Consider the following 24,364-nt stretch of genomic DNA (forward strand, 5'->3'; position numbering starts at 1 on the left):
TGATGATGATGATAATAATAATGATAATGATAATGATGATGATGATGATGATGATAATAATAATGATAATGATAATGATAATGATAATGATAATGATAATGATGATGATGATGATGATAATAAATAATAATAATAATAATAATAATAATAATAATAATAATAATAATAATAATAATAATAATAATAATAATAATAATAATAATAATAATAATAATAATAATTCGATTTGATAAACCGCTCTACCCCCCGAAGGGCTCAGGGCAGTGTACAATAGAACAACAGCAAACACAGTAAAAACCAATCGAATAATCCCAGTTAAAAATAATACAAAACCTAAAAACTATAGCAGCAGTAACCATCAATAAATAGTTAGTAACAAGAGACGTCTGGCATCACACCCCAGTGATCAAACTCTGGGAGGGGGCTGGCAGATGGTCGAATACACAGCCAGTGCACAGGGCAATAAGAGGGGCGGGCTCAGCGGCCGGCCCCCTCAAAAGCCCGGTGGAACAGCACCGTTTTTCAGGCCCTGCGGAACTCTCCAAGGTCCCGCAGGGCCCTAACTGCTGGGGGAAGAGCGTTCCACGAGGCAGGGGCCAGGGCAGTAAACGCCCTGGCCCGCGTGAAGGCCAGCCGCATCACAGAGGGACAGGGGGCCACCAGCAAATTCGCCTCTGCTGACCGAAGGACGCGACTCGGGACATATGGGGTGAGACGGTCCCGTTGGAGGTCACATGTGCAGCCTAAGGAAAAAAGTTGTAAGTGGGACAAAAAGAATGCTTGGAAATATTCCCGGCCATTATCAGTCAATTCAGCTTCTGCTGACCTGTGACAGCATCCACGGAGAGAGGACCGAGGCGCTTGTTGCCAGAGATGCCGTAAAGGTTGAACTTATATTTCTGGGAGGGTTCCAAGTTTTGGACGGTCACTGTGCGGAAAGGCCCCTCCACAGGCAACGACTGAGATTTTCCTTCTGGTTCTTTGTAATGGACTAAGAAGGAATCAAAATTCCCAGTGCGGACAATCCAGGAAAGTCGGAGAGAGTCACTAGTGATGTCAGACACTGCGAGTTGCTCCAGACTAGGCTGAACTGGAACCCTTTCTGTAGTCACCTCTGGTGATGTTACTGTTGCAGCTAAAAGAAAAATCAGTAGGAATCTGCTGGAGTGGATTGAAACCTTGGGGAGAAAAGAGACGTAAGGCGGGGATTGAGGAACTAGGCCTTGTTTTCCTATTCAGTGGGGATACCTGCATAAGCTTGTCGTTTGCCTGTCTGTAGCAGCTAAACCCCTGCTTTCAGCGCCAATCCCCACTCTTAAGTGCAAGAAAATAACGTCCAGAAATGCCCCCAATAGTGACCCTCTAGGAATTTCTCCATGCCTCTATGGTAAAGATGAAGGGACATACCTAGAGCATCACCCAGAAGTGACATCACATGATTCCCAAACCCCACACCTGGTGCTCCCCTCAAAACCTCCCAGAATTTGCAAAGACAGTGCTGGCAAACCTATATCTGCACCACAGTTCAAGCCAACTCAACACACATTATAACCCGGCAGATGTTGCATCCCATCCTAACAGCTAACAAGATTGCTTTTCTTTTATGACAAAGCAGAGAGGGCGTGATCGAGGTTTATAAAATCATCAGCGATATGAATGGATGGAAATTTTGCTTCTTCCATCATGTTCCTAGAACTTAGGGAAGGCTGACTTGTTCTCTGTGGACTTTCAGTAAACATCTAGTTGGTTACCATGAGAGACATGTAACAGGATGCTGGGTAAATTGACTAAGACCGTGATCCCCAACATGGGATCATAGGCACACCCACACACCAACATGTTTCCCAGTGAATTTTCCTTTCATTTTTCCCATGGAATTTTTTTTTTTGCAGAGAGCTAATTCTGGCTTTTCTGTAACTCAATGGAGCAGGAAGTGCTTCAGAAGAACCCAAGATGTCTACATGGAGCATCCATCTGGAAATAGCTGCTTCTGTTACAGGGGATATTTGGTTTGGAACACCTTAACATTCTGTTGAATCTCTCAGTATTTTGTGATTGGGCGGAGCCTCTGTGGCAGCCATTTTGTGATTGCCCCCATCTGTGGCAGCCATTTTGTTGTGGCACCCACCACCTATTCTCGAACTTCCAAAAATACTCACAGGTTCAACCAGGTTAAGGAACTCCTGGCCTATTCTTAAGTTCTTAATGGACACACAAAACAACCTTATATTGAATCAAACTTGTGGCTGATCTTGTTCTTTCCTGCTACTCTAACCAGCAGTGGGTTTCCAAGACTCAAGCTGAGATTTTCCCCAACATCTTTAACTTTAAATTCTTAACTGGAGCTTGCTGAAGGTTGTACTCAGACCAAAAAAGGGTACTAAGGTGAGCTGGGAAACCTTGAAGGACAGGCAACAGTGTCCTTTGTAATGCTGCCCAGAGGAACAGAGGAGGATATGTGAAACCTGGAATATTAAGCAAAGACCCACCACCAAGGATAGCACTTAAAGTTTCAGAGCCTACTCCGTGGAAAATCTGCCAGTGCTGAAATGACAAATTATGTTATATCTGTTCCCTTTAAGGAAGCAAACCAAGTTAAAAGGGGGATGGTTGATACTGCTCAAGATAATTCCTGCTTTGGCTGCTGCTGACCTGTGGTGGCATCTGTGGAAATTGGGCCTGACCTCTTGCGGCCAGAGACACCATAGAGGTTGAACTTGTATCTGTGGGAGGGAGCCAGGTTGGGGACAGTGACCGTGCGGAAGACACCCTCCACGGGCAGCATCTGAACCTTGCCCTCTGTGTCCTTGAAATGAACCAGGAAGGAGTCAAAGCTTCCAGTAGGAACTGTCCAGGAGAGGATGACAGAGTCACTGGTGACATCAGAGACTGAGAGCTCTCCCAAGCTCGGCTGAATAGGGATCCTTCCCTCCGGTGAAACCACAGAAGCAGCTAAAACAGAGAGGAAGTTAACCAAATTAGCCAGCAGATACGATCCAGTTTCTGAAGATTCTAAATGATGCTAGATTGAAAATAAATGAATAAAACGAGAAATACTTTTCATTGCAGCAACAAGCTTCAAAAGAAAAGGCGGCATAGTGAGGTAAAAAAAGAACTGTTGAGGTACAATGAAGAGATATTGAGGTAAAGGTAAGAGATATTGAGGTAAAAGTAAGAGATATTGAGGCAAAAGTAAGAGATATTGAGGTAAAAAAGGAGACCTTTGGTTTCCTCCCTATTTAGACAAATTGAACTACTGATTATCCAAACACACTAGGTTTTTAGCACCCTTTTTAGTGGACACATTGAATTTCATTTTATCATTATATGTGATATCATAAAAATCATAGATGTCAATAGCACTAAAAGCAATGCAGTTCGGCCAGCTGTTATGAAGTAGACTCAACCACCCAAAAGATGAATGGATGCAGTCAAAAACTGCACCCCACCTTAGCAGCCATGGCCTTCGCACAGGTGACTTCCACACACGGGCAATCAATCTACAAACGGGTGGAAGGATTGTATTGCTTGGGCCCACTCCTCTCCACCTCTCAAGGCCCACATTTCATCTGCTCTCCTGCAGTGCTTACATGCACCAAAACTGAACATATGTCTCTATGCTTACACCATATTTTTGGAACGTAGCAAAATGTGCAGAGTGTGCAAATCAAATGCTCACAGTTGAACATTGTCAATCTGGAGGTCTCTTGGAATTACAACGGATCTTCAGAAGACAGGGATCAGTTCCCCTGGAAAATGGCTGCTTCGGAGGCTGAACTCTGGCATTATATCCTGCTGAGGTTGTTCCTCAAGCTCCACCCCCAAATCTCCAGGACCTAAAGTCAGCAACCCTATCACAGTCTCTGTCTCATAAATCAAATGTGTGCACAGGGGGACTTTACCTGGATTTTGTCTGCACAGGAATATGTTGGCTACAACTTGATGGCACTTTCTGCCACCAACACATAAACCTATCAAGGACCGTTTCCACACGGTCAAAATATCCTGGGGTGAGCAAGAAATATATGCCAATTCAGCCATGAATTCTGCACGGCTCCTGGCACTAACACAGGCCTGCCCCAGAGCTGCCCTGTAATATTTCCCTTACCCCGCAATATAAAAAAATCGCCAGTTTGACAGTTCTTTTAAAAGATCCTGGGGTGACCCCACTGCCATGCAAATACCACAGGAGCAGACCCGGTATATTTTTCCCGCCTTGCCACTTTCCTGCGGGGAAGGGAGGGGGACCTGTTCCCTCTGTCTTTAGAGCCGGTGAAGCTTGGATCATATTGGAAGGGGAAAGCTGGGGAGTGGGGGGGGGGGGACCGTTCTGTCCGTCTTCAGAACCGGCAAGGCTTGGATCGTGAAAGAAGGGGAAAACCGGGGGACGGGGGAGAGCCGTTCCCTCTGTCTTTTGTCAATAGGGTAAATACAAAAGGCCTGGGCTGTGTGAAACAAACCGGAGTATTACCTCCTGGTCCTGCCTCGACTCCTGGGAAGAAGCGGGGAGCTGTGCATAGGCAAAACCCAGGGCAAAATAACCCCAGTATGTATGATCCTGGGTCTACCCTGGTGTAATTGTGCTGTGCGGAAACGGCCAAGCTCTTGAGGTGGGGGGGATGGTGTTTGATCAATGTGCATGGACACATTAATAATGTGGAATAGAATGAGTGGCTAGGATTCTAAGTACCATGAGTGGGGCTATGGGGAAATAATTCCTCCAATTAAGAAATACAAATGTAAAAGAAATTTTTTAAATGCAGATTTAGAAGGATTTTTGGACCATTGTTAGCTAGGATTATTTCTGTGCTGTTTCGGAAAAATCTCTACTTTGCACACATCTGATCCATGATTGCTTTTGTTTTTGTACCAGATACTCTTTTTTTGCATCAATTCTTTCCTGTCCAAGTTTATTTGTCAACATCAATAAATATTCTTCAAGTCTGAGCACTGGGAAAATGCAGCATGTACTGCAAACACGGTCTGCTTCCATGAAATATCTCGGCTAAATGCTATGCCAAACAAGGGCAGCAATAGTGACTCTGGGATGCTGTGTGGTTTCCAGGCTGTATGGCCATGTTCTAGCATCATTCTCTCCTGACGTTTCGCCCTCATCTGTGGCTGAAGATGCCAGCCACAGATGCAGGCGAAACGTCAGGAGAGAATGCTGTTAGAATACGGCCATACAGCCCAGAAACCACACAGCATCCCAGTGATTCCAGCCATGAAAGCCTTCGACAATACAATAGTGATTCTGATTGGTTGAAAAAGCCCTTTGACAACCCACTTGAAGAGTGTCTAGCCCAATCAAAGCAGAAAGAGAAATACTTCACCACCAATGGAGCATTCATGCAAACAGATCCCATCCTGGATGCAGAAACAAATGGAGACAGGAAACATCAAAATAGAGATAGGAGAGGATAAGGAACAGAGGGACCAGGAAGAAGGTTTGTTCCTCAACAATACCTGTAAAAACAAGAAATTCAAGTACCAAAGGAAACCACTTCTGACCCCAACATCACCTTTAGGAACCAAGAGGTTAAATGAGAAGTATAGACCTGGATGGCCCAGGTTAGTCTGATCTCATCAAATCTCAGAAGCTTAGCAGGATCAGTCCTGGTTAGTACTTGCACTGGAGACCGCTAAGAAACACTTAGGGTTGCTATGCAGAGGAGGACAGTGGTAAACCACCTCTGTTAATTTCTTGCCTTGAAAATTCGACTGGGTTGCCATTAGTCGGCTGCGACTGGATGGCTTTTTTTTTTTACACACACTTACACAGATATGTGACAAACTTCCTGCCAAGCTGACACTTATCTGCTGACCTGTCAAAGCCTCGGCGGAAATCGGGCCATAGCGCTGCTTTCCGGAGACCCCATAGAGGTTGAACTTGTATCTCGTGGAAGGCGAGAGGTTGGGGACGGTGACCTCACGGGAGTCTCCTTCCACGGGCAATGCCCGGGGCTTGCCCTCGGCATCCTTGAATTGGACTTGAAAGGAGTCGAATCTCCCACTGCGGACAGTCCAGGAGAGACGGACAGAATTGCTGGAGGCATCGGAGGTAGAGAGCTCCCCCAGACTGGGCTGGACGGCTCTGTCCTCACCTGGCCTTTCTGGAGATGACGCTGTGAGAGGGTCAGGAAACAAGAAGAATTCAAGTGAGCAACACAGAAATATTGAGGCTGGTCCACCTCTTATTGTTCACTCAATGCTTCCTAGAAAGTAACAACACAGATGAGAACTGGACCAAAGGGGAAAAAAGAAAGATTGGTTTAGCTGCTGTGGACTCCTTAAGTTAAAAAAAAAAAGATAATAAGACCACTGTTTTAGCAGAGGAGCAGATGTTCCTTTTCAGAGATCTCCAGCCTCTTCAAAAATTACTTATGTTGCTGTGAGTTCCTGAAAGGAAGAGCAAGCTAATTAATAAACGTATCGTCAGGAATGCCCTAATCTGGATGGCCCAAGCTAACCTGATCTTGTCAGATCTTTGGATGCTAAGCAGAGTTGGCCTTGCTGAGGATTTGGGTGGGAGACCACCAAGGAATACCAGTGATGTGGAGACAGGCAATCGCAAACCACCTCTGCTAGCCTTTGTGCCAGCCATGTGCTCTGGCCAGCCAGCGACTTGCCCACCCACCTGCCTCTCCCTTTGTGCTTTGGTGAGGTGAATGCATGCTTCTTTGTCATAGCCATTCAGAGGTTTGGCACATGGAAATTGATCTGAGGGGGCCGGGGGAGGGGAGGTAGGGAGCTACCACCCCCCCCCCCGCCCAGTGGTGGGATCCAAAAATTTTAGTAACAGGTTCCCTCGCCAGCCCCTCCTCAGCAAAGGGGGCAGAGGCTAATTCCAGGGCAAACCTGAACCCCCCGCCCTGGGTAAACCTGTAAGCATGGGGCCCCCCCCCCCCCCCCCCCGGGCAGCCACCCCATTATGACCCAAAAAATTTTTTTTTGCACCAGGTCATTTCTAAATCATCATCACATTATAGAAAATGCCCCAACTCACAAATCTGAACACAGCAATGGTGAAACACACAGGTTCTTGGATAGAGACTGGTGAGATAAAAGGTACGAAAGGCTGAGAATCAATGAATTGCAGTACCTGGAAGGGATTAACCCAGTTCAGGGAGTTGCATTATTAGTCGCAATTGCCATATGGAACCTTCACGTTCAAAGGCAGTATGCCTCTCGGGGAGGCGAGGGCGTGGAGATGGAAAAGCGGACCCAATGAGTAACCCCCTCTCGGCACACACAAATAATTAGTAACCCACTCTCAGGAACTGGTGAGAACCTGCTGGATCCCACCTCTGCCCCCGCCCCATTTTGGTATGGAATGCTACAGCAGGAGGTCGACCGCACAGATGAGCATCACCGCGAAGCTCCAGTAAGAGGCCGCCAACCCACTGGAGCTCCGCGGCAGAAATCAGATCAAAATCCCAAGCTGCGCTTCACGCTTCTTACTGCACAATAAACGGTTGGCTATGGCCAAATAATTTACTCAGCCAGGAGTGTGGTGTGGTTATTGGGACAAAGGGGCTCCGAGAAGAGGTGGTCCCGTCCTCGGGCGGCAAACCAGATTAAATGGTGAATTACTAAATTAGGTCTTTTCAGCGCTATTACCGGTGACCTGCTACTTCTGCCCCAAGTTCCAAAAGGGAGAAAGGCTGCCTTATTCAGTGGTGAAGGTGAAGCACTTTGTGCATGCTCAGAAGTGCTATTCATGACACTTCAGGTAAGAGTTTAGCTCTTCTGTGTCTTGGCCTCATATTGATAATGGAAAACAATGGAAGGGTGGAAGAAGAAGAGTAAGGACAGATATACAACTCCCGATGTCAGTCAGAGTACTCAGAGGAGATTATTATTTGCTGTCCGAGGGCGGAATTCCCTGGGCAACTTTCTCATCAAAGATCACACCACACTTTTTGGGCTGGGTTAAATCAATTGGCCATAGCCATTCTTTATTAAACATACAGAAGCGTGAGGCCAAGCAGGAGTCCTGATCTGGACAACTCAACATCACAGCGAAGCTCCTGCGGGTGGATACCCCGTACAGAGGCTTCGCTCCATTGTGGGGCTCTGCTGAGTTCCTGGCAAGAGGTGCTCCCCAGATGCCCTGTCTGGCAGGGCCGTTGCCTCTTGCCGCTGTCTATCATTCCCAAGGGGAGGGGTTAGCTCCCTAGCTCCCCTCCCCTAGCCCTTCCAGATCAACACCCATGCGTTTTTTAAACCACTGATGGCTATGACAAGTTAACATGCATTAACCACTGGCGTACTTGCCTAGGGACATGGGGTGCCCCTTGTCCCCGGGTGCATCGATTGAGGTCATGTGGGGGGCGCCAAAACATCATCCTACACAGCGAGTGATTGAGCAAGCCCTAGCAAGCAGGCACGGAAGCAGCCGACTGCTCCCAGTGTCTGTCGTTGCCCTGCCCACTCTGTACGGTGGCCTGGAGTGTCCAGGGGGCACTTAAAAGTTCATTCCCCTTGCTCTGTTTTGGAGCTGTTTCTCAGGCTAGCAGCCTACCTCACAGGGTTGGTGTGAGGACACAATTAGGAAAGCAGTGAGGAGAGAGCCATGTATGTTTTGTTGGGGGGTGGGGGGTGTTTTGTGAGCTGGTGCAGAAAATCATTGTTTGGTCGTCGTGAAGGAGGGTGGCCACCTATGCCGGGCTGGGGGGTGGGTGGGGGGTGGGCGGGGCGCCAAGCTCAGGTATTGTCCCCGGTTTCCAGTTTGCCTAGATACGCCCCTGGCATTAACAATCACTTAAAAACAGGGAGAGGTGGGTGGGCAAATCGCTAGCTGGCCCAAGCAAATGGCCGGCACAAAGGATAGCCTGCTCCTTTAAAGGTTCGAGCTACCCTCCCCTTTTGGCGTGGCCAGCAGGCGGCCTTTGGGTTGGTGCTTGCCCTGATCTAGCATGGCCACTTCGCTGTTTCCGCCCTTATTGAGTCCGGAAACAGCTCATGCCCTATCCGCCCCAAGCAGCAACCGCAGCCCGTGGTGATTCACAGCTGTCTTACAGGGTTTTTTCCCTGGCATGACTCTAACTCTAATTTTTGGCATTATAATTCTGGTGTTCCTATCTTATGTACTGGGAGAATGAACCTCTGTGTGATTCTGTCAGTACACATGACAGCCATTTTGTATGAAAGGGGCAGCATGTGCATTTTTCAGCCTGGTGCACACTAGAAAAAAAAAGCTGCAAAACAAATTTTGCACAGAAAATGGCAGTGCTGTGTGCTGAGAAAAGTGTGTGTACCGTACCATGCTGTCCTGATATACAAGATAGAAGCACCAGAAATGTAAAGCCCAAAAAGGCCTTCTGTTTTCTTTAAACAGCAGCATGCTGGATGGAAATTTGACAGCTGAAATATTCCTCAGCACTAAACTGAGAAGAATGCCTCATGTGGTGTCATAAAATTGCTGATATTGAGGTAACTAGGAAAGGGGAAAAAAGATCTCTGCAGAAGATTCCGGAACCGTTGTCTCAAGAGTTCTTGGCCCCGCTGTATGTGGAAGGAAGCAGAAATTCAGGAGGTGCAAGTTGCCTTCCCCACATCCCAGACGCTATCCCTTAAATAAGTAAAGACATTACAAAAGGGAGAGAAAATTGATTCCTGTGGAGAAATATATTTGCATTAGCTTTTCTGCTGACCTGTGACAACATCTTTAGTGACAGGGCCGAGACGTTTGCGGTTGGCGACGCCATAGAGATTGAACCTGTATCTATGGGAAGGAGACAGGTTGGGAACAATGACTTCGCGGAAGACCCCCTCCACAGGCAAAGAATGAGGCCGGCCTTCAGCATCCTTGAACTGGACCACAAAGGAATCAAAGCTCCCGGAAGGGACGCTCCAAGACAAACGGACGGAATCTGTTGTGATTTCTGAGGCAACAAGTTCTCCCAGGCTCGGTAATGCCGCCAATTCCACCTTTTCCCCTTGTTCCGATGCCACTGGGGCTAGGGCAGAAGGGAGGAGGAACGGTAATGTCGGAACAAGAACTTAGTGGAAAGTAATTTTCTGAACTTAAAGCCCAACATGGCCTGGGAATCCTAATTCTTTTTGTGAAAACGTTTTCAAAACATCTCTGCAGTTCCCACACTTCCTCCTTGGTGTCATTTTCTGAGCTCACTTTGTTGTCTCGCCTGTTCTCTTTTTTTTTGGGGGGGGGGGAAGGGGGGTAATATCTTTTAAGCCAAAGAGGCACAAGGCTTTGAAGCACTGAAGCCACAAATCCACTGAGAAGACAAAATAAAACAGGAGATTCACAAAATGGTGGCCATGAAGCATTTCAACAGGGTGAGTGCAGACAAACGGGGAGGATTGAAAACGTTTTGCAAATGTTTTCAGTGACATCTGCAGAAATGGCCAGTGCGCTGCCACCACCTGTTTGAACAGTCCTGGGGGTGGCAGCTACCTTTGAAGTCTAGTACAGGAATTCCCAACCTTTTTTGACCTGCAGTCACATTTGGGATCCTGACACAGAGTGGCGAGCCCAACAGCAAAACAGCTGCTGCAAGAGGGTGGAGCTAACCAAAAATGGTAGGAAGTGTGGTTCTGCTTAACTCTCGTAATACCTCTTCAACATTTAGAAGAAGAAGAAGAAGAAGAGTTTGGATTTATATCCCCCCTTTCTCTCCTGCAGGAGACTCAAAGGGGCTGACAATCTCCTTGCCCTTCCCCCCTCACAACAAACACCCTGTGAGGTGGGTGGGGCTGAGAGAGCTCAGAACAACTGTGACTAGCCCAAGGTCACCCAGCTGGCGTGTGTGGGAGTGCACAGGCTACTCTGAATTCCCCAGATAAGCCTCCACAGCTCAGGCAGCAGAGCAGGTAATCAAACCCGGTTCCTCCAGATTAGATGCACGAGCTCTTAACCTCCTACGCCACTGTTTTAACACAGAAGTTCTGTTTAACAGGATGCCTTTTCATCTGCATAGCCAATCAGAAGCCCTGTTGAGTACCGGCCCTCCCTGACCCTGCACACTTTCTAAAAATACTTAGCAGTTGCCAAGAAAGGTCTTGGTGGGCTCTATGGAGCCCATGGGGACATCCGGCATAGTGTTTTCCATTCATCCCCCTGTTCTTTCTAGAACTGCCTTGTGAACAGAAAGACTGCTGCAGTTCAAGAAAATATTTTTTAAAATCCAAATCCTTTCCACCAGAGCTGATTTCAATTGCATGTTGGGGGAAGTATCCATGCTAAGCAAGAGGGGAAGGTACACACCAAGGTGAAAATGAAGAAAATTTGTACCAACAGGCTACAATAATGACTTCAAAAAAATTAGTTCTCCCACTGGAGTAGCAATTTACTTTTAAGTAACCAGAGTAATATTATGATTTTACAAACAGTAACCAAATGTTTTGGAAAAATTGTTTACATTCTCCCATTGGAGTAATATACATAAACATAAGTTAGAACAGCACGGCAATGTAATCTAAATATAAATATAACAGCTAGCCAGATTCTAGATAATTAAGCCCACTGGCCTCGTTAAACTTCATGGAAAGGCAGGTCAGGGTTTTTCAAAGTATAATAATGGTTACAATCAGGGAGGACAACGCTCTGCAATTGGTTTGTTCTTATGCCTCTCGAAATGTCCTAGGCATAAGAACAAACCATTTCGAGAGGCATAAGAACAAACCATTTCAAGAGGCATAAGAACAAACCAATGTAACCATTATTATACTTTGAAAAACCCTGACCTGCCTTTCCGTGAAGTTTAACGAGGCCAGTTGGCTTAATTATCTAGAATCTGGCTAGCTGTTATACTTATATTTAGATTACATTGCCGTGCCGTTCCAACTTATGTTTATATATATTACTCCAATGGGAGAATGTGAACAATTTTTCCAAAACATTTGGTTACTGTTTGTAAAATCATAAAATTACTTTGGTTACTTAAAAGTAAATTGGTACTCCAGTGGGAGAACTAATTTTTTTGAAGTCATTATTGTAGCCTGTTGGGGGAAATATCCAAGCATGGATCCCCAAAGATATGTCTAGTTTGGTCCTCAAGACTGAGAAACCCATCAGTGTTCTAGGGTCCCATGGCTCACCTGTGACTATCTCTGTGGAGACAGGACCAAGTCGCTTGCGGCCTATGAGTCCATAGAGATTAAACTTGTACTTTCGGGAAGGTACCAAATCGGCGATAGTGGCCTCCCGAGAGCTCGCATCCATGGGAAGTGCCCTCTGTTTGCCCTCAGCATCTTTATACTGGATCAAAAAGGAGTCGAAGTTCCCAGTGGGAATGTCCCACAATAGGCGCGCAGAGCTATCTGTAACTTCTGAAACAGAGAGCGAACCCAGGGTGGGCTTTTCCTTTTCTGGTGGCGCTGCTGCGGGTGCTAAAACAAACAAGAGGAAGAGAGGATGATGGCAGCTAAAGAGAGAAAGGAGCAAGCTGGCGGAGAAAATGTAGGAATATTTCCTGAGGTTTTTTTGTTTTCCACTGATGTATATATCCTCAATATATCCTTTTGGGCAGCTATCTTAAGCAGTGGTTCTCAACCTTCCTAATGCTGCAACCCTTTAATTCAGTTTCTCATGTGGTGACCCCCAACCTTAACATTTATCTATTTTACAGATGGAGAACACTGATGCAGAGAGTCTTAGGTGACCCCTGTGAAAAGGTCGTTCGACCCCCAAAGGGGTCGCGACCCACAGGTTGAGAACCGCTGGTCTTAAGGAACTGAGCACTTTCCAGCTTCAAAAATCATGGTATACCGTGTCAGGATCTCTACATTGCTGGCTAAAGATGGGGTAACTTTCAAACCTTCACATTTGGCTCCCCGCCAAGGTTTCATATCATACGCCTTATTGTTCTGGCAGGTCTCCCTTCAAGCTGGAAATAATATTTCCTTGGGCTGTCTGGGGCCATTTCCAACAACTGATAATTGTGAACAACATCTGATAACTGTCCCCAGCATCAAAATGAACTGAAATAGGAGTTTTTCATATCCAATTATCCACTTTTGGCAGGCAAAGCCTGCCCAAAGCAACCCTATTCCCTGTCAGTGCTCAAAGCAACGGAGGGAGAAAATGATGGGAGAGACAAGTCATTGATATCACTTCCAGCTAAAACCTAGAAGTGGCATCACCAATTTTAGTCAATCGCTATGGCTTCACTTTCAGATTTTAGATAGAAGTGACAGTGACACGTCGACAATGTCTGTTTCTCAATGTCCTGCACCCCAAAATAGTTTTTAATGGGGTTTAAAACTATTTAAATGCTGTTTAAAATTGATTTTATTATTTTGTAAAATGTTGGTAACTACTCTGAGCCGGTGAGGGAAAGGGCACTATGTAAAACTAATGAAATTAAATGAATGAATGAATGAATGAATGAATGAATGAATGAATGAATGAATGAATGAATGAATGAATGAATGAATGAATGAAATAAAAAGTCTCCATTAGATCCATACATGCTCTTGGCAACCCTATTGGAAACAAATCGATCAGTAAGAAAACTTCCTAGGTTATGAGAAATACATATTCTGAAATATTTGTTGCTCACATTTTGAAATCACCTTACTAGCAGAGTAGGATAATGGTTAACATTATAGCTTGGTAAGTTTAGGGTCTAGTGCAGTGATGGCGAAGCTTTTTGAGACCAAGTGCCCAAATTGCAACCCAAACCCACTTATTTATCGCAAAGTGCCCACATGGCAATTTAACCTGAATACTGAGGTTTTAGTTTAGAAAAAAACCAGTTGGCTCCAAGGCGTGTGTTACTCGGGAGTAAGCTTCGTGGTAGTTGGTGGCTCTGCTTTGAAGCAACCGTGCAACTCTTCCAACGGTGACTCACGACCCTAGGAGGGTTTACTCAGAAGCAAGCCCCATTGCCAGCAACCGAGCTTACTCCCAGGTAAAGGATCGTGCTTTAGTTCTTTGCATGAAAACCAGCGGGGTTTAACAGCGCTTATCAGGGTTACCTACACTGCTTCCCCAAAACTAGGTCTTAGGTTTAGTGCTAATAATCGAGCCCAGCAGCCCAGGCCAGCCTAGATGTGGGGGGGTGGGGGAATGTGTTTGCGTGTGCCCACACAGAGGGCTCTGAGTGCAACAGGTTCGCCACCACTGGTCTAGTGAATATGCCCTTGGGGACCAGTTCCCACCATGTAACACATTTGCAAAAAGCAAAGGAAAGGAGTCTTGAACTCTCATACCTGCACCATTTCCCTGACTGGAAATGCCCCACTCAATTACTTTACACCTTGGAAAGGGAAAAGGAAGGTACCTACATGGGGCCTGCCTTTCTCTGACTGGGGCTTAAAGTAGTCAAGGAAACAATACTGGGGGGGTGGGGGAGAGTTCCGTTCCCCCTTCCCCACTGCTATAGTCCTACTCTGTAATGAGGTCCACCTGTAGTTGCATTTTACATGTAAATTATATGTCTCAGGATGGGTCTGATTGCAGATCCCCAATGTCACAAAGCACTCAGAGGTACCTGTGGATGCCTTTGTTGCAACTGGAGCACTGTGGATCCCATCGGGTGTCTCCCCACTTAACTTCAGATCATATTCAGTGCCGGGGTTCAAACCCATCACGTTGACACTCCTCTCGGTCCCGGGCACTCTAATCTCCCCCGGGGTTGCACTGGATTTAGGATCCCTATACTGAAGGGAAAAGGTGTGGAAGGTACTGGGCGGGGCAGACCAAGTCACCCGGAGACTGTTCGGAGAGACGTCGGTCACATTTAGGTTGCTTAATGGCACCCCTGGAGCTGTGACGGAACCCGGCGTGGTTTGGACCTTGGTTGCAGATGTACCTGGAGCTGAAGGAAGACAGATGTGGAATGAGTGTTCAAGAATGGTCTTTTTGGAAACTTTCCCCTCCTCCTTCTCAGCTGTAAGCCAGCCAGAATACCTCTCCATTCCCTGGGCTTTGCAATGAAAAAAAACCAAAGGCCTCTTGATTACTGTTATGGGCCCTGCACAGAGCTTCCCCTTGAAGGTTATGTGAATTATTCAGATAGCAGTTTTGGCAGTCACATTTTGTACTGAGAGTTCCCTTCACTTGATTCCAGCTTCTGCCCTAAAAATGCAATAAAATTCATCAGACATTCCAAATCTGGGGGAAAAAATTGAAGATATCTTCTTCAAAATTAGCTGTTGACTTCTGAATATCAGATCCCCTCCCCCCCCCCCAAAAAAACCCCCACTCCGCTTAAGTTTTTAGGACTGATCAATGAACTATTTATTTATTTGGTTACTTATTTAATTAATCTGATTTGTGCACAGTACTTTCTACAAAACTTGCTCAGGATTACCGTATTATATCCTACAGTTTCTGTACTCATAGATTACCTACATAAATTGGTAATATAGTCTCTGCAAGACATATCATAAAAACCATCCTCTAATCAAGTTCTTCTAAGACTGGACGTAAGCACGTAAAGTTGTGTTTTAAAGTGCAGAGTTTTAAGTGCAAGTGTTGCATGTTAAAGTGCAAAGTTTTACATTTTACCTTTTTACTAAAATCCACCTTTACACTTGTATAGTTTCTTGAAGCAAATTGTATCCATGACTGAGGATGTTGAGGGGGAGAACTACATTTAATATTTGTGCACAAACACCTTCAGGGTAAATGCAATTTGCTACGGATAGCACAAATCCCATCCCCTCAAAAACCTTCCCCTAGCTTGTCTTGTCAGCCCATTTATCCCCTCGCTGGAGGCAGCTTCAGTGCAATGTCTTTTCACTTAACCAAGTCATTCCACTCCTGGTGACGTCATCACAATAGTGATGTCATCACACAGTCTGTCGGATTTGCCTATATGATCATGATGTCACTAAGGGTAAATACAGTCAACTTAGTGGGAGGGCAATGTTTCCCGGAATGGGGTGCTGTGTGGGAGTTGAGAATTATAGCAGAATTTACGCCTGAGCAGCTGCTGGCATCTGTGGCTGGCATCTTCAGAGGATCTGAGGATCTGAAGATGCCAGCCACAGATGCAGGCGAAACGCCAGGAGAGAATGCTGCTAGAACACAGCCATACAGCCCGGGAACCACACAGCACCCCAGTGATTCCGGCTGTGAAAGCCTTCGACAGTACGTTTCCTGGATTGACTGTCCGCATTTCAAATGTGCAAAGACATTCATGCCTTTTTCAGCCCTTCCTAGACAAACACCTAACACGGGTGCTTTTCAAAGAGGGATGAAAGAATTTGTGAAAAGTAAAACTACATTTCCACCAGTCAGCTCTGTCTTAAACATTTTTTTTGCAAGGAATTCTGAGATAGAATTATTTGCTAGAGAATTCACTCTTCATCTCCAAACACAGGGAGACTAGAACATGCCTAAAAATCAGAAATGCTGTCAGTAAGTACAAAGTGACATAAAACTGAGTCCAAATCAGGGGCAATTGAGAAGTATGCCAGCACCAAATCCATATCAAAGCTGAGTCTCTCTGGGCCTTTCCCCACTTCTCCTGCTGCTGCTGTTGCTGCGCGCTGCTCTGAGCGCGCGGCATCCCTGGCACGCGTCCGGGCGTCCCCACGACCTCGCACTCTGCATGGGGTCATCCAAAGGCGCCGTTTTCGCCAGCGCCAGGGATGCCGCGCGCTGAGGGGGCGCAACAGTGGCAGCATCGGGGCGGCTGCGCTGTTGCCGCCCCTGACGTGGGGAGTGCAGTGGGACCCCGCGCTACTTGCAGAGAGCAGCGCGGGGCTTAAGGTAAGTGGGGAAAGGGCCTCTGTGAGGAACAAAAGGTCTTTGGTAAGTCAGCCCCCCTCCACCCACCCCCCTCCACAAAGACATTGCTTCCTTGAGGACCCCCCCCCTCCCATTTGACTCAGATAAATCCAAGGCAAGTATTTAAAGATTGAATCAAAGAATGTAGCAGCAGGTGAGCGAGCCAATTTGATGGGCGCGTGGCAAAAGCCAACACTGCTGGAAACAGAAACAGTGAATAAAATTAGAAGCGGCACGAACCTAGGAGGCAAATGAAGCAGTTAAACACAGAGCCATCCAGACACTCTTGACCAAGAAAACGACACGACTGTGGGCAAAAATGTGCGGCGGCAGGGGGATGGATCAGATCACACTTAACAATTAGCAGCGACACAGCCATTTCACAGAAATTCGAAATCCAGCTAAAGTTCAACACATCTGAATCTGGTAATCTTCAACATGCTTTTTAGAAGGATCTTTTTAATTTTAATCCCTCCCTTCTGTGTCCCAATTCGCTTCAGACCCCTAATCAGACCCCACTTTATCAGATGCAAGCATCGCACAACTACAGAGGGGGGGGAAATTGTAAATGCCGTTCTGCTTATACTACATGGGATCTATCCCATTACATTTGTACGCACAAAGTTCACACAAAGGGTAACAGAAACGGCCATTTACAAAAACAGCCCTTGGCAATAACACCATCCATCAGCTGTTGTGACTGGTCACTGCTTATCTTGTCTGTAATTTCTATTTGCATCGCCATGTCACATTTCACGGCCTTTTGGCCACCACTGTGGACAATGTTTCTGGTATGTACCCATGTGTAGGCCTCACGGACTGAGAATAACACATCATGAATCTCACAAAAGCAGGCACCAGTCCACAAAAGCTTCTACCCCAATAAATCTTACACAAGACACTGTAGCTGGGGATTTGCTGTGATTCCCTCCCCCCGCCCCCTCCCCACCATTACTGTAACAGGCTAACTTGGCTCCCCCTGACCCAGAATTTCTAACAACATAGAAACAGACTGAACATGAACGAACTGGCGGCTGGAAGCATTAGGTAGCGAAAACAAAAGACTGAGCAAACTGTGGAGCTGCAAGTGATGGTGTTGGTTGGCTAGAGGAAAGAAAGGGGGACGATTAGCGGGAAGATGTTATAACGATCATGTGACGCACAATACAGGTAACAAGAACAATGACGGTTCCGGCTACGAGAAAAGAGAAAGACGTTAACAAGCTGCTATCCGGACAACTCTCTGGCAAACACGGAAGCCACATATGGTTCAAACTCCCAAGCCACGTGTAGGCACAAAACAGACTTGTTGACGTTTGGTGGCAATAAGGCATGTGATGGGATAGCTGCAGGCAAGAAGAAGAGAGCTAGACACCCTGGGAGACTGGCCATCCTAGCAACCCTGGTACCTGTGTTGGTTACAAAGGAGTACGACTTAGAAGAGCGTCCTTTCACCACACCGTGAATCTCCACATAGTAGGTTGTGCCCGGAGTCAATCCCGTGATGACAGCTGTCGGTGTGCCTCCGGGCACCACTAACTCCTTACGTTCTCGACTCCCCGTCTTGTGGTAGTGGATAAATACTTCGTCGGAGAGCATCGTCACACCATCCAAGGACACTTCGATGCTATCTGGGGAGCTGACTATCACAGTTGGCTTGGTGTGCTCTGTGTGGGTGTATCCATTTGAGAAGACACTTTGACCCTGGAGACTGTCTGTCATAGTGGGAGTGTCGCTCCCTTCACCAAGGCGCCCATAGATCATCTCCCGGAACTCCACTGGCTTACGATGGATTATATAAGTGTAGATGGCTTTGGCCACGCCCTCCACTGTCTGATTGCTTCGGAGGGGGTACTTAGTGGCCCGAACATAGCTCTCCAGGCGTTCAAGGAGAGTCCCATTGAACAAGGAAAGGGTGGCTGAGATGTTTTGCACCATTGTGTTCAGGGAGAAGTCATTGGACAATGAGTCGGTGCTAGACAAGGGATGCGGCTTTTGGCCTGGCTTCCTGGCCTCAGGACCAGAGGACCCAGTGTCAGGCTTCAGTTGGGAAGTCGGGGATGGTGTTGCGTACAGGTGGATTACTCTGCTCGGCGCAGGCACTGGTGGAATTAAAAATGGAGGCGGTTATGGCAAAGAACTGAACGGAAAGGAAGGGACGGTGGTAGTAGAGTCAGCGTGCCTGGGGAGTGGCAACTTATGGAGGACTGAAGTCCCGTGTGATACAACTTCCTGGTTTCCCCAACCTTTCCAAACCCATTACTATTGGGACTGACATCCCATAGAAGTGCCCCAGTGCCCCAATCTTTGGTGCCTTTCGAGAGCATTCACATCAGCTGTAAGAAAATCAATTAATCTGGACCTCCCATCCCCCCCGTTCATATATCATCCTCTTGGGCCCTCCATCCACCTTCTGCATCTGGTTGTCAAAAACCTGTGGGCTGGTAACCGAAAAGATGAGTGAGAAAGGAAAAGGAAAAAGTCCACCATCAAGATGCCAAGCTAATGTCACTGGAAAAAAGAAACAAATGAGATTGTCTGTGGGAAGAAAGGAAGGGAAAACATGCTTAGAAAGACTCCATGAAACAATGGCGCCTGCATTTTCATGTTCTTCTTCTAGAAATCTTTCCGTACTTGTTCATTCCCACTCATGCCATGGGGTTTCAACTTCCCATCAAAGATCCTTCTTGTCTAGTAACCAGAACAATGCATTCGTATAGTTTTAAACCACATTGTCATGGCATCCTTCCCAAAGGATTTTGGGAACTGTAGTTTTATGAGGATGCTGCACTTAACTCCATATTATCTGAAATAACAATGAGAAGCAACAACTCTGGGAAGGTCCATTTGACACTTGCTTAATTTTATGGAGAAGGCATATGACATTTGCCGTACATTTGTGCACTATCTTTCCCCCATTATCTTAACTTTCCCCTCTCCCTGAAAACCAAACCACACCAGGTCTCAACAAATCTCAAGCCCCAGTAGCCATGAGATCTAGAAATTTAATTATGGAACTTAGCATTTTCAGCATCAACTTCATTGTAGTGTCCCTCAGCAATTTTCTGTAGAAGCACAATGCGTAATTATCATTGTATGAAATCACAATGCATGTGCATGAAGTTTCTATCATTGCTTGTCTATATCTTAGCTTTTATACCCTTCCATGGTGATGGATGATTTCATTTCTCAACCAGTCACTTTCCACTTTGGCTGCAATAATCAAATAAATGAAGCTTATGAGATTACAAGAAATTGGGGAGAAAGTAGGTTAAGGGTTAGCTTTTTGTTGTGATGATAACCACAGCTATCCCTATATTTATTTATACACCACAGTGCATGGGCTCTAATAAAATTATGAGAAACTATGAAGACTTTGGGATTCGGTTTTGTGGCAGCAATATTTAGAAAACACGGTAGCTAGATATGAAACCTTAAAAGCAGAAAAATCAGTCTAGCTCCTGGATTTTTTGGGGTGATTCCAAGAGCCAAAATAAAATTGTTAAAGCCTGCCAAATGCACCATGTTGTTCACAACTGGAAATCAGTTGTGCCTCTCTTGGGTACCAGTTTCACTCCCTTCGTTATTCCTAGAATTGAGAGAGGTGATTACATCCGTTTCCAAACTTCACACCCCCTCCAATTCCCTACCGGTAGTGCTGGTCGTGACCCTGGTGGATCGGCTGTTCTCACTGCCTTGGCGGGCGACCAGAGTGATGAGATATCGGGTGCGGCTTTCCAGGTCTTCCAAGGTGATGCTCTCAGGTGCTGCTGGTAGCTCCAGGCGTTTGGGAGGTGGGGAGGGCCGGGTGGCAACCAAAGGCATATAAGTTAAGATGTAGCTATCAGGCTGCTTGGCAGGTGTATCCCAATGCAAGGTCAGAGTGTCTCCTGTGGCCCCCGTTGAGCGCAAGCCTTGAGGAGCGGCCACCCCTGGAAGAAAGGGAGAGATGTATATAGAAGGAAGTATGGAAATGGGGTCCACCTCTTTTTAAAAAAGAACTTAACTAGTTTGTGGGCTATTGGAAGCCCTTGATAGTTTATCTAGACCAGGAGTCTGCAACCTGTGGCTCTCCAGATGTTCATTGGCCATGCTGGCAGGGGCTGATGGGAATTGTAGTCCATGAACAACTGGAGAGTCACAGATTGCAGACCCCTGGTTTAGACAAAATAGGGCGGGGGGGGATTGATTACGAGTGGTTTTGAAAGTTAACCGCTGTTAAAATAAGATCCAATAGCAAAATTCATGGACAATTGAAAACCTTTGATAGAATATCTAAACAAAACAGGAAAAAAAATAATTGATGATGAGTTGTTTTAAAGGTTAAGAATTGTTAAAACAATAGAGAAAAGTGAGATTTTTAAAAACCCAATAATCTCAAGGAAACAGAAACTCCAGGCAGTCCTGTTGCTTTCTAGAATGGACATCTTCTACAGGCATGACCCTTGCCACACGGGCCATGCTGACCTTGCTCCAGAGTCTGATTACATATAAAGAATTCCACCTCCCAAATCATTGTGGATGTACATATCTGCAAGCAGCCCTTTTGCTGATGCAAGAGAAAACAGATAAGAGAAATGTGGAAAACCACAAACATGAACACACACAGCATTCTGGCTACATACGTGTATGCACAGACTGACTGACAGGGGGCCCGTAGCGCTGCCCTTTCTCGGCCCGGATGGTGACGGTGTACTCCTCTCCTGGTTCCAATCCTGTGCGTTCAAAGGTGGTCTCAGTGCCGGACAAGCGTACAGATTCCCCTGCCCCGTGATCCTGCTGTGTGAATGGCAAAGGAGGATGGTGTGAATTCACAGAACAGATGGGAAAATCTGTCTCGCTCACAATAAATTCCCTGCCAAATCATGGTTCTTCATGACAAGCAATAACAAATATACTGCCTCTGAAAAATGGACAGGTCGCAACCTTGCTGAGAAAAGTATGTCAGATGATGGTAATGAAAATAGTTGAGGGAATCTCAGAAATGAGGGAAAGTTTGAAGCAAGTGGATATCTTTTACTTGGAAATGACAGAGGTTTTCCTCAAATACCTGAGGAATGTGGAAGGTGGGCAAAGATTTAAGCAATGGCACTGTCCCAGACAACTGGATGAAGGAGAAGCAAAGAGATCAAAAGCATCTCCACTCCTAAGTGTGTGCACGCACACGTGCGCACACACACGCACGCACGCACACACACACAGACACACAGACACACACACACACACACACCCCTTACCACCAGAAGTACATTGTTCCAAACAATGTTCAGTTACCGTGGGTGCTACATGAATCTCATATCCATCCACAGATATCTCCGGGCGGCTCCACTCTAAACGGAAAGAGGTCTCATCTCGACTGGACACACGGACACCAATGGACGGAATTTCTGTGTAGACCAGGAACAGGAAGGCCAAAGTCAGAAATGAACACTTCCTTGTACTTCTTTGACATCTGTTTAATCAAGAGATCTATTTGCACAAGACAAAGTCCAAGGAGTGGGGACAATGGACCAACTCTGATTCAAGTCGATACCATGTGTCTTCTGCAATGGGCCAAATTGGCTTCCCTCTGAGCATTTCAGTTTGGGGTAGTAGCACAAAGGATGGAAAACTGAACCTCATATTAACCACCATGGATCCAATCTGGAGTAGAAACAGTAGCATGGGTGGGGTCTGGAGATCTTCTGGAATTACAACTGATCTCCAGTTGGCGGAGTTTAGTTCCCATGGAGAAAATGGTTACTGAGGAGAATGGACTTTATTATATCTTGTTGATGTCCCTCCCTGCCCCAAACCCCACCTTCCACAGACTCCATCCCCAAATCTCCAGGAATCTCCTAATCCAGAGTTGGCAACCCTAGAGAATCGTGGAGAACACACAAGTAATACATGACTATGCAACTGTTCACAGGGTGTGCTCACTCTGTGGACTCCATCTCCTGAAATCAATCATGAAGATTGCATTTTTTTTATTTTGCTGCCCACCCCCTCCAAGGAGCTCATGGGAGCTACATAGGTCCTCCCTCCATTTTCTTCTCACAACGGGTAATGTTAACCCTAGCCTTGCTGGATCAAACCAATTGTCAATCTAACCCAGCATCTTGTTTCCAGAGTAGCTCTCAGATGCCACAGGAAAGGCCACTGTCTGACAACAGCCCTTCTCTGCTGACCCTTCCCTACCATCTACATAAGAACATAAGAACAAGCCAGCTGGATCAGACCAGAGTCCATCTAGTCCAGCTCTCTGCTACTCGCAGTGGCACACCAGGGGCCTTTGGGAGCTCACGTGCAGGATGCGAAAGCAATGGCCTTCTGCAGCTGTTGCTCCTGAGCACCTGGTCTGCTAAGGCATTTGCAATCTCAGATCAAAGAGGATCAAGATTGGTAGCCATAACTCGACTTCTCCTCCATAAATCTGTCCAAGCCCCTTTTAAAGCTATCCAAGTTAGTGGCCATCACCACCTCCTGTGGCAGCATATTCCAAACACCAATCACACGTTGCGTGAAGAAGTGTTTCCTTTTATTAGTCCTAATTCTTCCCCCCAGCATTTTCAATGTATGCCCCCTGGTTCTAGTATTGTGAGAAAGAGAGAAAAATGTCTCTCTGTCAACATTTTCTACCCCATGCATAATTTTATAGACTTCAATCATATTCCCCCTCAGACGTCTCCTCTCCAAACGCTGCAGCCTCTCCTCATAAGGAAGGTGCTACAGTCCCTAATCTAACAATCTTCCTTTGAACCTGGCGGCCCCACAGGACACCAACAATAACTCAACTTCCATAAATATATCCAGTACACTCGTTAATGTAAGCCAATGGCCGTAACCACATCATGTAGCAGTGATTTCCCCAAATTCACCACCTGTCATGTGAAGTTGTCTTTCCTTCAGTGTTATCTTGAACTTGCTGTCTATCAATTTCACTGAGCGGTCCTGAGTTCTAGTATTATGGGAGAAAGAAGAAAATCTCTCTTTTTCCATTTTCTTTGCCCCATAATTTTGTCTCTATCCGATCAGCTCCTTCTCAAATTAGTTTTTGTTTCTTCTAAACAAGAAAATCAGGCAGGGAGTGAAGAAATGGTCCAAGATAGGATCCCCTGATTTGGGCTGCCTCTCTTGGCGCCGTCTAGCTAGATAGCAGGGGTCTTATCGCTGAAAATTACCTAGACAGCGCTGGTACTATGACACCACTTCTGGAAGTGACATCATCACGTTGGCAGCGTTGAGGGACATACTGTGGCTTTGGGGGCAAAACTCTATGGTAAAAACAGTTCCTACCATAGAATTTCCCCACAAATACAAGAGCTGCTCCCTCAGTGTCACCAATGTGATGATGTCACTTCTGGAAGCAATGTCATCATGTTGGCAATATCTAGGCCGAAGCCTCATTTTAAGCTTTTATTGTAAGCCACCTTGAGTCGCTAGAGAGATGGTGGGATATAAATACAATAAACAAAGGCCCCCACTTCTCTGACTACATATTTGTTCCTGGCATTCTTAATCCAGGATCACACCGTGAGCTTCGTGACAGAGTTCAGTTGGGAGATTTGAACCAAAGTCTTCACCCATTCCAAGGAGAACCATTCCATGAACAAATAAGGAATTGAACCCAAATCTTCCCAGATCCTCACTGGCATATCTACAGAAAATGGAGTCTGG

The 24,364-nt window shown here is 46.2% G+C and overlaps 2 protein-coding genes across 2 annotated transcripts in view; one reads left to right on the forward strand and one right to left on the reverse strand.

The window, feature by feature from the left end:
• The window catches only part of TNXB (tenascin XB), a 109,298-nt gene extending 88,706 nt beyond the window's left edge, over positions 1-20,592 (reverse strand). Inside the window, exons 1-7 of the mRNA XM_048488722.1 lie at positions 20,356-20,592; positions 14,460-14,786; positions 12,064-12,354; positions 9,657-9,956; positions 5,826-6,125; positions 2,653-2,952; positions 827-1,135 (exon numbers count right to left, since the gene is read on the reverse strand). Of these exons, the coding sequence (XP_048344679.1) occupies positions 827-1,135; positions 2,653-2,952; positions 5,826-6,125; positions 9,657-9,956; positions 12,064-12,354; positions 14,460-14,786; positions 20,356-20,530 (2,002 nt within the window). The 5' untranslated portion in view covers positions 20,531-20,592. The remainder of the gene's footprint in view (positions 1-826; positions 1,136-2,652; positions 2,953-5,825; positions 6,126-9,656; positions 9,957-12,063; positions 12,355-14,459; positions 14,787-20,355) is intronic.
• LOC125428885 (zinc finger protein 271-like) overlaps positions 1-24,364 on the forward strand; it is a 1,035,007-nt gene that overhangs the window by 600,867 nt on the left and 409,776 nt on the right. The gene's annotated exons all lie outside the window — the stretch shown is intronic.

Source organism: Sphaerodactylus townsendi, linkage group LG03 (genome assembly GCF_021028975.2).
Source record: "Sphaerodactylus townsendi isolate TG3544 linkage group LG03, MPM_Stown_v2.3, whole genome shotgun sequence".
Taxonomy (NCBI): Eukaryota; Metazoa; Chordata; class Lepidosauria; order Squamata; family Sphaerodactylidae; genus Sphaerodactylus; species Sphaerodactylus townsendi.